This window comes from Myxine glutinosa, chromosome 1 (assembly GCF_964187855.1).
Source record: "Myxine glutinosa chromosome 1, kmMyxGlut1.1, whole genome shotgun sequence".
In the NCBI taxonomy this organism is placed as follows: Eukaryota; Metazoa; Chordata; class Myxini; order Myxiniformes; family Myxinidae; genus Myxine; species Myxine glutinosa.
Window position 1 is genome coordinate 332,067,021 of NC_136261.1, and position 12,821 is coordinate 332,079,841.

The 12,821-nt window shown below is 54.3% G+C and overlaps 1 protein-coding gene across 1 annotated transcript in view; it reads left to right on the forward strand.

Annotated features, from left to right (window-relative positions):
- Positions 1–786: 786 nt before the first annotated feature.
- Positions 787–12,821, forward strand: part of LOC137412108 (ubiquitin carboxyl-terminal hydrolase 47-like) — a 54,814-nt gene continuing 42,779 nt past the window's right edge. The window contains exons 1-3 of the mRNA XM_078779532.1: positions 787–977; positions 1,083–1,198; positions 9,610–9,648. Of these exons, the coding sequence (XP_078635658.1) occupies positions 787–977; positions 1,083–1,198; positions 9,610–9,648 (346 nt within the window). The remainder of the gene's footprint in view (positions 978–1,082; positions 1,199–9,609; positions 9,649–12,821) is intronic.

A 12,821-nucleotide genomic window follows, 5' to 3' on the forward strand; every position in this document is an offset into this window, starting at 1 on the left:
AGCACGCTGTTTCATGCCGGAATTTCGTAAAGCCACCACTCCATGACAAACAGCATTGTCGAGTTGATGGACCATCTCCACAGGAAGCGGCAATAACTTTTGTAGACGTGCAGCAGTTGTTTTCCACCAATGCAGAACGCAACAACCCTTCTATACCCGATTGTGAAGCCAATCGTGAAATGTACCTGTCCGTACATTTTGTCACGCCACCTGTTATATAATCCTGTTATTGACTTCTTGCTGCGACAGACAATCAGTGACATGGTTCTTTTAACAAATAAATCACCGAAGCGTAAAAGAAACTCACCAGATTGATATACTGAGTTCAGAAAGGAAACCCAAGTCAAGAAAAAAAAAAAATTCCATTTTAAATGCCAAGTCTGTATATTGTTGCGGTTTTGCCATAAAGGCAAACCCCCTATAGTTAATTGCATGACAACATGTCGCCTGCAGTGGTTAGTTATTTCTTATTAAATGTAAAGATTAACTCCCCTCCCAATGTTTAGTCATCCATACCAATATGCGTTGAGTAGGCAGGAATTCAAACGATGTGCAGGTAGGCGTGGCTAAAGAAACCACACACGTCATCAGCAAGCAGCCAGTGACAGGTCGTGGGCATGCAGGACCAATGAGAGATCAAGGACGGGCAGAACAACCAATCAACTCTGGACTTTGCCGAAGCAACTTGCGACGACAATCTTTGACCAATGAGAGATCGAGGACGGGCAGAACAACCAATCAACTCTGGACTTTGCCTAAGCAACTTGCGATGGCAAACTTTGACCAATGAGAGATCGAGGATGGGCAGAACAACCAATCAACTCTGGACTTTGCCTCAGCAACTTGCGAGGGCAAACTTTGACCAATGAGAATTCGAGGACGGGTAGAACAACCAATCAGGTCTGGACTGAACATTCGAGGGAGCTTTTGCCACCCAATATAAGCCGATGCCAATCGCATTTCTGCTTGGCTGTTTGGTTGATGTTCCTCGCTGGCTCGCTGATGAATCCTGGTTGCTGAACCTATTGATTGATCTTGAACTTGGCTGTCCGACATGCTGGTTCGCCTTTCCTGCGCTGAAGTTCGTCGTTCGTGCTGACTTCGAGGCGGCGGTTCGTCCTTCGGACCTTACTTCAACAGCTGCACGTCCGGATCGAGGATCGAACTGCGCACTGCGCACAGCTGCGGCCACCCTCGAGTCAGTCCCTGCATGTACATCGTTACAAGAATAACCGGTGTGTGTGTCATTCCCTGTGTGTGAAGGTGCCTGTTTTGGGTTTAATTAGGTAAGAATTGATAAGGCTGCCTCTCTCTGTCTCTTTCTCTTTGTCTTATAAATAAAAGGTTGTACATGTTTCTTTCAAACCTGGTCGGATCGTTTTTTTCTCCATTGGCCTAGCATCATCCGAGACCGAATTTGGCTTGAATCAGGCCCGACAATCATGCAAGGTAACGCCGCTTTCCATACAGTGTAAATCTGCTCGGCACATAATAATGTGTGTGGAAAGTGAGGGTTTAACCCCCAATTTCTTCGGCTGCATGTCTTGAAGGTATTTGGGATTCCTTGACCAACGAACTCTTCGGCGCGTGGCTGGGAGGTTGGCGGTTGAAGTTGCTTAGCAACCCGTCGATCACGAGTTGGTGGCCTGTGGACCCGGAGTTTGAGGAGGAGCGGGGTCATAAACTCCTCTTAGTATGTCGACAAACTCGGGATCCGCAACAATATATATATATATATATATATATATATATATATATATATATATATATATATACATATATGGTATTGTGGCGGACACAAAAGCCCACTGGCGTGGTGACATCATTCCGCGCACCAAGTGGGCGGTGGCCACGCCCGAGGGGTAGGCGTGGCCTCATGATATACACCGGGCGCGCAGCCCGGAGCGCGCCAGTGTTACAGTGAGCTCCTGAAATAAAGACGCTTATAAGTTACCGCTTGTCCGCTTCCTCCTTGCTCGCAAGCAGCGCGCGTAACGCCGCGCTTTACTGGTGACCCCCTCGACGTTGGATCTGCCGGAGCGATCCTTCCACACGCGACGCCATTGCCATGGCCAACTTCATCAAACTTCCCGAATTTTGGGAGGCTCAGGCCGAAGCCCAATTTCAGCTTCGGCGCCTCACCGGCGATGACACGCGCTATTGCCACGTCGTCGCCTCCCTCGGGCCCGGCACGGCCGCTCGAGTTGTGTCCGTCCTTCGCCACCCACCGGACGGCCACAAGTACGAGGCACTCAAGCGGCTACTCCTAGCCACGTTCGGCCTCACGGACGACGCACGGGCCGACCGCCTCCTGGATCTCCCCGAGCTCGGTGACACGCGCCCGTCGGTCCGAATGGACCATATGCTGTCACTGTTGGGCGACGAAGCCCCCGGTTCTCTATTCCGGGCGCTTTTCCGTCGCCAACTTCCAGCGCAGGTTCGCCTCGCGTTGGCCGGGACCGGGCTAACTGAACCCTGAGCATTGGCAGCCGAGCCGGACAAGTACTTTGCCGCTTCGGACACGCGGGCGAGAGTCGGCGTGGCCGTCGTGGCCCTCGTGGCTGATGCTGCTGATGCTGCTGATCCACAGCATCAGCTTATACAGCATACGCAGCATGCTGATACGCACCTCGTGACCGCCGCCACGCCCCGCCCACCGCCGCGGCGAAAACCGCCACCGCGGGGAAACCCGCCAACTCCACCGGCCTGGCGGAGCCAGCCACGCTCCTCCAGCTCCACCACCTGGTGCTGGTTCCACGCCAAGTTCGGCCACGAAGCTCGGCAGTGTCATCCGCCATGCTCCTCCAACAGGTCGGGAAACGCCCGGGCCGGCGCTCAATAGTGGCGATGAGCGCCGGCCGTTCGAGCAGCCTGCTGTTCATAACGGACACCTTCTCCGGGCGCCGTTACCTGTGCGACACGGGAGCGCAGGTGAGTGTCGTTGCCGCCGGCACGTCAGACAAGCACGCCGCGGGTGGGGGCCCCGCACTGCTTGCCGCGAACGGGACGCCCATCCGTACGTACGGAAAACGCTGCCTCTCTCTGCGGTTCGGAGGGCAGGTTTTCCGATGGACGTTCGTCACCGCCGACGTGCCCATGGCACTGCTTGGCGCGGACTTCCTGTGCGCTAATGGGCTCCTGGTCGACGTCAAGCGCAGACGTCTTGTCCAGGCCGAGACGTTCAGCTCGCTCGCTTGTGCGTTGCCCAGCTCAACGAGCGGCTTGCCAAGCGGCTTGCCGAACGGTTCGGTTCCGGCCACGTTGGTCTGTACGCTTCCGGCAGCGGACGCATTCACCCGCCTCCTCGCCGGCTTCCCGGCCCTCACGCGGCCCACCTTCTCGGTGGGGGCCGTCAAGCATGGGGTGGCCCATCACATCCCCACCGTCGGGCCACCGGTCTACGCCCGGGCACGCCGCCTCGAGCCGACGAAGCTGGCGGTGGCAAAAGCGGCATTCGCTACCCTGGAGCGACTCGGCATCGTTCGGCGCTCAGAGAGCGCTTGGGCGTCGCCGCTGCACATCGTGCCGAAGCCCGGCGGGGGATGGCGACCGTGCGGGGACTATCGCCGTCTCAATGACGCCACGACTCCCGACCGCTACCCCGTCCCCCACATTCAGGACTTTTCCGCCCGTTTGGCGGGCAGGTCCTTCTTCTCGAAGGTGGACCTCATACACGGCTACCATCAGGTCCCCGTCAGGCCGGAGGACGTCCCGAAGACGGCGGTCATCACGCCATTCGGACTCTTCGAGTTCCTGCGCATGTCCTTCGGTCTGAAGAATGCGGCTCAGGCGTTCCAGCGACTGATGGACAGCGTCCTGCGCGACTTGGATTTTGTCTAAGTCTACCTGGACGATATCCTCGTCGCCAGCGCGTCCCGCGAAGAGCACCTACGCCACCTCCGCACGCTCTTCGAACGCCTGGGCCAGCATGGCCTGATTGTGAACCCCGCAAAGTGCCGGTTCGGCGCCGCCATAATCGATTTTCTGGGGCACCGTGTCACCAGGCACGGAGCCGTCCCCCTGCCGGCCAAGGTGGAGGCGGTGAAGGGGTTTCCGCGCCCCCGCACGATCAGAGGGCTGCAGGAGTTCCTGGGCATGGTGAACTTTTACCATCGGTTCCTGCCCCGTATCGCCCAGCTCCTGCACCCCCTGCACGAAGCTCTCCGAGGTAAGCCGGGCAAAGGCGACGTTACCTGGACCGAGCAGATGGACACGGCGTTCACGGGCGCGAAGCTCGCCTTGGCTAACGCCACCATGCTCGCGCACCCGGCGCCCGATGCACCGATCGCCCTCACCACCGATGCCTCGGACTACGCGGTGGGCGCGGTGCACGAGCAATGGGTGCGTGGAGCTTGGCAACCGCTGGCGTTCTTTAGCCGGCAGCTTCGCCCGCCCGAACGCCGTTACAGTACCTTCGACCGCGAGTTGCTCGGGCTTCACTTGGCGGTCAGGCACTTCCGCCATCTGCTCGAGGGCCGTGCGTTCACTGCCTTCGTCGACCACAAGCCGCTGATCTTCGCGATGGGCAAGGTCACCGAGCCGTGGTCGGCCCGGCAGCAGCGTCACCTCTCGGCCGTGTCCGAGTACACGATGGACATCCAGCACGTCGCGGGGAAGGACAACAAGGTGGCGGATTGCCTTTCCCGGGCCGTCGCCCACGCAGTCCACCTCGGCATCGACTATGCCCGGATGGCAGCGGACCAGGCCGCTGACCCCGACGTCCAGGCCTTGCGGACCGCCGTCACGGGCCTCCGCGTCACCGAGGTGCCGTTCGACGGCGCGGGCGCGGCGCTCTTGTGCGACGTCTCCCTCGGGCGTCCTCGCCCCATCGTGCCCGCGGGCTGGCAGCGCCAGGTGTTTGACGCCATCCACGGCCTGTCCCACCCGGGCGCGAGGGCCTCCCAAAGGCTGATCGCTGACAAGTTCGTCTGGCATGGCCTCCGGAAGGCCGTCCGCGGCTGGGCCAGGACGTGCCTCGCGTGCCAGCGCGCCAAGGTGCACCGTCACGCCCAGGCCCCGTTGGCCCCGTACACGGTGCCGGAACGCCGGTTTGACCACGTCCACGTGGACCTGGTGGGACCTCTGCCCCCCTCGCGGGGTTTCACCTACGTCCTCACCATGGTGGACCGCACCACCCGGTGGTCGGAGGCCGTGCCCTTGGCGTCGACAACGGCGGCCGATGTCGCGCAGGCTTTCATCGCCACCTGGGTCGCCCGGTTCGGCGCCCCCTCAGACATCTCGTCCGACCGCGGCCCCCAGTTCACCTCGGAGCTCTGGGGGGCGGTCGCGGAGGGGCTCGGGGTCCGGCTGCACCGAACCACGGCCTACCACCCCCAGGCTAACGGCCTGTGTGAGCGATTTCACCGCTCATTGAAGGCCGCGCTCCGGGCCACCCTCCGCGACGGCGGCTGGGTCGACAGGCTCCCCTGGGTCCTGCTGGGCCTCTGGACGGCGCCCAAGGAGGACCTGCGCGCATCCGCGGCGGAGTTGGTCTTCGGGCAACCGCTGCGGGTGCCGGGCGAGTTCCTCCCCGACTCCACGGCACCATGGTCCGCGGCACAGCAGCGCTCCGCTCTGCAAGAGACCGCCCAGAGGTTCGCCCCGGTGCCAACGGCATGCCACGGGCACCCACCGACGCACGTCGCCCCAGAGGTTCGCACGGCGGAGTACGTCTTCGTCCGCCACGATGCCCACCGGACACCACTGCGGCCCCCGTACGACGGGCCTTTCCGCGTGCTGGAGACCGGGGCGAAGCACTTCACCCTGGACATCGGCGGTACTCCTGACCGCGTTTCGGTAGACCGCCTCAAGCCGGCCCACCTCGACGTGGACCATCCACCGCCAGTGGCCCGACCCCCACGTCGGGGCCGCCCCCCTGCGGGCGGACCCCCGGCACCGCCCAGCCCCGCCGCCACGCCGCCCCCCAGTCCTGCACCCATCCCAGGGGCAGCCAGGGGCATCCCACCTGGCATCCCTGCACCCCGGACCCCGCCGATCGCCAGGGGGCGCTTCGGCCGGGTCATTCGTCTGCCCCGCAAACTGGCCCTCCAGGTGCGCGGGAATTCTGGGGGGGCGCGTGTGGCGGACACAAAAGCCCACTGGCGTGGTGACATCATTCCGCGCACCAAGTGGGCGGTGGCCACGCCCGAGGGGTAGGCGTGGCCTCATGATATACACCGGGGGAGCGCGCCAGTGTTACAGTGAGCCCCTGAAATAAAGACGCTTATAAGTTACCGCTTGTCCGCTTCCTCCTTGCTCGCAAGCAGCGCGTGTAACGCCGCGCTTTAGTATCTGTAATCTGGTTCTCCAACCTAATGAGCGGACAACATGACGTCATCGCCATGCACGCCCGCCTTGCCTGCAAAGTTCCAGAGGAATCATCTAGCAGTGCGTCATTACGGATTATAAATACAGATACTGTCACAAGTGCATGCAAAACTCACAGATATCAGAGATAACGTCACCGCGTGGCAGGCGGTGCGTATCGCTCCCAGCAAGGTGCAGCAGCAGCTGTATGGGACACCTTGCTGGCGGTTCTCCACTGATGATATGAAGGTCGCATAGTGACTGATATAAAAACCGAAAGGGTCACAGAGTTACAAGTGTATGGAAAGCCTCACTGCGTTGCCCTGATGAAGCCCCAACAAGGGCGAAACCAGGTCGGTAACTGTGAGTTTTGCATGCACTTGTGACAGTATCTGTATTTATAATCCGTAATGACGCACTGCTAGATGGTTCCTCTGGAACTTTGCAGGCAAGGCGGACGTGCATGGCGATGACGTCATGTTGTCCGCTCATTAGGTTGGAGAACCAGATTACAGATACCATTATTAGTAACTCCCAACCGCAACCAGGTCGACTCCATATGATGAGTGGATACCAGAGATAACGTCACCGCGTGGCAGGTGGTGCGTATCGCTCCCAGCAAGGTGCAGCAGCAGCTGTATGGGACACCTTGCTGGCGGTTCTCCACTGATGATATGAAGGTCGCATAGTGACTGATATATATATATATATATATATATATATATATATATATTGCTCATCACTTGGATCGCAGGTGCACGCCTACATTGAACCTGTTCACCATCGGGAGGAGTATTTGAATGGTAGTGTAATGTTTCAAGTTTAGTGTGAGATATTTGTCTGATAAAATGAGAATCCTTATCTATCTATAATTCCAGTAATCTCTGTGTGTATGTGTGTGTGTATGTATGCGACAACGATTTCTCGACAACTACCGGTCCGATATACTTGAAACTTGCCAGGTATATTGCTGGGGACCCGAGGATGTGCCTTTTCAAGGTTTGAAATTAATCGGACAAGTACTTACCGAGCTATGGCGATTTAGCCGTTCGCCGTTCGCTTTGGCGTTGCGAATGGACCAAACCATTGCATGTAAATAGAGGGGGGGGTTCTATGGTCGTTGCGAATGGACCAAACCATTCATGTAAATAGAGGGGGGGGGGGTTCTGTGGTCGTTACTGCCACGTGGTTTCAAAGTTTTTTTTTGTTGTTGTTGTTTGCACGCATGATTTTTTGCACCCACGTACGGGCACGCCCTAGGATGTTTACACACACACACCCCTACACAAATTTTTTTTTTTTTTTTTTTTTGGCAAGGAACGGGCACCCACGTACGGGCACGTCCTAGCTTATATATAGTACGGGCATGCCCTAGTAATTACAATTAACGTGTTTTCTGTGTTTGCATTTTGAATTAAACCGTATGCTTACCTGATTTCTTGTGTCTGGTATGTACATTTATCAATGTCACGTGCAGCATGCTTGGTAGCCTCTCTTTTGATGCCATTTTAACCAATGAATGCCATTTAGGTGGTCCCCACAAAAATAAGCATGAGCCTTTAATTTTGTGTAATTACGCCCATATGGCATAATTACAACCAAGGGTAATTATGCTTAAAGTTTACCAGGAAAACACTACAAAGTTTTGCTGCTCGTATGTCATTGCACACAAAGAGACCAAGTTGTGGGGTCTGTTGCTATATCTCTCTCTCCCTCTCTCCTATTCCATCTTTTTCACCTGGTAGTTGCAGTCTTCCCCCCTTCGCCCCTTCCCTCCTCCCCCCTCTCCCCTTTCTCCCTCCCCCCTCCCCCCTCTCCCCTTCCCCCCTTCTCCTCTTCCCCCCTTTCTCCCCTTTCTCCCCTTCCCCCCTTTCTTCCCTCCCCCCCTTCCCCCACCTCCCCCCATTCCCCCACCTCCCCCCCTTCCCCCTTTCCGCCCTTCCCCCCCCCCCCGCCAGACTTGGCAACATCTAGTAAATCCCCTTCATTGTTCATCTCCAATGTTCCAGGCTTTCTTCTTCCCTCTATTCCTTTGTACCAAATATTTTCACACCTGTGAAATTGCCTCACTTTGTCTTTCCATCCCCACTCTTCCTTCAAGTGTTTGAAAGTGACAGCCTACCACTTTCCCATTGTTTTTCTTCCAACCCAAGATCGATCTGTTTCCATTAACCCAGCCCTCCTTCCATTAACTCCACCCTTTACTTACCCCAATCCTACCTGCAGGGTTTCATTCATGTTGCAACCAGTTTGTTTGTTTGTTTGTCCCATGTAGTCTGTTCCTCACTGCCGCAAGTGAAAGTGTAATGTAAATTTATATCAAATATCAATCTGACTGTCCGTGTACTTGACCCCTCTTTATGCCATGTCTGTGAAATGTTATATTTATATAGCGAAGTAATACTAAAGTGTCAAGCTTTGCAGAGGGAGAGCATAGAAGACTGGTGGAGAGGTAACTGTGTTTGTGATTGCGTTTTAGTGTTTTTGTGTTTTTGTGTTTGCCTTTGTGTGTTTGTTGTTTGTGTTTGTTGTTTGTGTGTGTTGTTTGTGTGTTTGTTTTTGTGTGTTTTTGTGTGTTTGTTTTTGTGTGTGTGTCTTTGTGTTTGTTGTTTGTGTGTTTTTGTGTGTTTGTTTGTGTGTGTGTCTTTGTGTTTGTTGTTTGTGTGTGTGCCTGTGGGTGTTTGCATTTGCGTGTTTGTTGTTTGTGTTTGTTGTTTGTGTTTCTTGTTTGTGTTCGTTGTTTTTGTGTTTGTGTGTGTTTGTTGTTTGTGTGTTGTTGTTTGTGTTTGTTGTTTGTGTGTGCTTTTGGGTGTTTGTTTTTGTGTGTGTTTGTGTGTTTGTTGTTTGTGTGTGTGCCTGTGGGTGTTTGCATTTGCATGTTTGTTGTTTGTGTGTGTGTGTGTGTGTGTGTGTGTGTGTGTGTGTGTGTTGTTGTTTGTGTATGTCTGTGTGTTTGTTGTTTGTGTGTGTCTGTGTGTTTGTTGTTTGTGTGTGTGTGCCTGTGGGTGTTTGCATTTGCGTGTTTGTTGTTTGTGTTTGTTGTTTGTGTTTGTTGTTTGTGTGTGCTTTTGTGTGTTTGTTTTTGTGTGTGTTTGTGTGTTTGTTGTTGGTGTGTGTGCCTGTGTGTGTGTGTGTGTGTGTGTGTGTGTGTGTGTGTGTGTGTGTGTGTGTGTGTGTGTGTGTGTGTGTGTGTGTGTGAGAATGATGGTGAAAGCGAAGGGTTTTTGGTGGTTAAAAGTATTGTTTGTCAAAAAGGTTTGCAAAAATAAATAAAACTAATGAATATGCTTGTTGTTTCCAAAGAATTTTTCGTGTCTGGTGAGAAAAAAAAGAGTCAAATGGGTAAGAAAACCACATTGCATTTATCATCATGCAGAATCATTTTATCACGAAAGCATTTTTGATATGCTAAAGATGAACTTTGATTTGTAAATTTTAAAAATATTGCCCTCCAATATATGCTTGATGTTTATGTCCATAGAAGGTCCGTCTACATATTAGGTATGTGTCTGAGTGAGAGGGTGGGGGAGGTTTTCAAAGAATTGCCATTTTCTAAATGGATGGCCCTGAACTTAATTGACACAATTCTGTAGATGAGTACAAACTTGCACTTTCCTGAATAACTAAAATCCATAATCAGATTCCTCTGTTCTTGAACTATTTCGGTTGTGATCACATTGTCCAGCCAGAAGGATGTTGATGTTGCAAGATTTTGATGAGATCAGTCCACGTATTCAGCACTCCTTTTGGCAGAATAATAGGATAAGTGGTAATTTTTGTTGTTTTTAGTGCTTGCTTTTGTGGTATTGTAAGGTATTGTATATTTTTTATTCCTGAAAGTTGTAGTGGTGTTGAAAGTTTGATTATGGGTGGGATGGGGGCGGGGGAGGGTGTTGAGTACAGGTGGTAGGGAGTATGGGGTGAGTATAGGTGGTAGGGAGTATGGGATGAGTATAGGTGGTAGGGAGTATGGGGTGAGTATAGGTGGTAGGGAGTATGGGGTGAGTATATGAGTATAAGCTGCAGGGAGTATGGGGTGAGTATATGAGTATAAGCTGCAGGGAGTATGGGATGAGTATATGAGTATAAGCTGCAGGGAGTATGGGGTGAGTATATGAGTATAAGCTGCAGGGAGTATGGGGTGAGTATCGGTGGTAGGGAGGATGGGGTGTGTATGGGCGGTAGGGAGGATGGGGGTTGGGTGAGTATAGGTGGTAGTGAGTATAGGCGGTAGGGAGTATGGGGTGAATATGGGCAGTAGGGAGCATGGGGTGAGTACATGAGTTTCGGCTGTACTGAGGATGGGGTGAGTATAGGCGGGAGGGAGGATGGGGTGAGTATAGGGGGTAGGGAGGATGCGGTGAGTATAGGGGGTAGGGAGGATGGGGTGAGTATAGGCGGTAGGGAGGATGGGGTGAGTATAGGGGGTAGGGAGGATGGGGTGAGTATAGGCGGTAGGGAGGATGGGGTGAGTATAGGGGGTAGGGAGGATGGGGTGAGTATAGAGGGTAGGGAGGATGGGGTGAGTATAGGGGGTAGGGAGGATGTGGTGAGTATAGGTGGTAGGGAGGATGGGGTGAGTATAGGGGGTAGGGAGGATGGGGTCAGTATTCGGGGTAGGGAGGATGGGGTGAGTATAGGGGGGTAGGGAGGATAGGGTCAGTATAGGGGGTAGGGAGTATGGGGTCAGTATAGGGGGTAGGGAGTATGGGGTCAGTATAGGCGGTAGGGAGGATGGGGTGAGTATAGGGGGTAGGGAGGATGGGGTGATCATAGGTGGTAGGGAGTATGGGGTGAATATGGGCGGTAGGGAGCATGGGGTGAGTACATGAGTTTCGGCTGTACTGAGGATGGGGTGAGTATAGGCGGTAGGGAGGATGGGGTGAGTATAGGCGGTAGGGAGTATGGGGTGAATATGGGCGGTAGGGAGCATGGGGTGAGTACATGAGTTTCGGCTGTACTGAGGATGGGGTCAGTATAGGCGGTAGGGAGGATGGGGTCAGTATAGGGGGTAGGGAGGATGGAGTCAGTATAGGCGGTAGGGAGGATGGGGTGAGTATAGGGGGTAGGGAGGATGGGGTGAGCATAGGTGGTAGGGAGTATGGGGTGAATATGGGCGGTAGGGAGCATGGGGTGAGTACATGAGTTTCGGCTGTACTGAGGATGGGGTGAGTATAGGCGGTAGTGAGTATGGGATGAGTGTAGGGAGGATGGGGTCAGTATAGGCAGTCGTGATTATGGGGTGAGTATCGGCGGAAGCGAGGATGGGGTGAGTATATGAGTATAGGTGGAAGAGAGGATAATAACCACCTTTAGAGGCCATTTTTCCCCGCAAGCAGGGGTTGGCCTTTTTCGGGAACCGTGGTTGTTGTTGTTTTTCGGTCCCCTTTTTGAAGCAATGTTTTACGGCCGGATGCCATTCCTGACGCCAACCCTTTTTGCCGCCTTTAACGACAAACAGGGAAGGGAGGATGGGGTGAGTATATGAGTATGGGTTGAGTATACGTGGTGGAGAGTATGGGGTGAGTATGGGCGGTAGGGAGGATGGGGTGGGGTGAGTATAGGTGGTAGTGAGTATGGTGTGAGTATAGGCGGTAGGGAGGATGGGGTGAGCACAGGTGGTAGGGAGGATGGGGTGGGTATAGGGGGGTAGGGAGTATGGGGTGAGTATAGGGTGTGTATGGGCGGTAGGGAGTATGGGGTGTGTCTGTGCGGTAGGGAGTATGGGGTGAGTATAGGTGGTAGGGAGCATGGGGTGTGTATGGGCGGTAGTGAGTATGGGGTGTGTATGGGTGGTAGGGAGTATGGGGTGTGTATGGGCGGTAGGGAGCATGGGGTGTGTTTGGGTGGTCGGGAGGATGGGGTGAGTATGAGCGGTGGGGAGGATGGGGTGAGTATAGGGGGTGGTAGGGAGGATTGGGTGAGTATAGGGGGTAGGGAGGATTGGGTGAGTATAGGTGGTAGGGAATATGGGGTGAATATGGGCGGTAGGGAGCATGGGGGGAGTACGGGGGGAGTACATGAGTATAGGCTGTACGGAGGATGGGGTGAGTATCGGCGGTCGTGAGTATGGGATGAGTGCAGGCGGGAAGAGAGGATGGGGTGAGTATATGAGTATAGGCTGTAGGGAGGATGGGGTGAGTATTGGGCAGAGCACTAGGCAGAGCACATACCACCACCACTGGTTTGCCACCACCAGGTTTGTTCGTGGGAACTAGAAAAGCACGAGGTAGAGTGCATACCTCCTCCAGATTTGTAGTGGGAACTATAACAGAAATAGGTAGAGTGCATACCTCCTCCAGATTTGCAGTGGGAACTAGAACAGCACTAGGTAGAGTGCATACCACCGCCAGGTTTGTAGTGGGAACTAGAACAGCACAAGGTGGAGTGCATACCTCCACCAGGCTTGCAGTGGGAACTAGAACAGCACTATGTAGAGCACATACCACCGCCAGGTTTGTAGTGGGAACGAGAACAGCACTATGTAGAGCGCATACCTCCTCCAGATTTGTAGT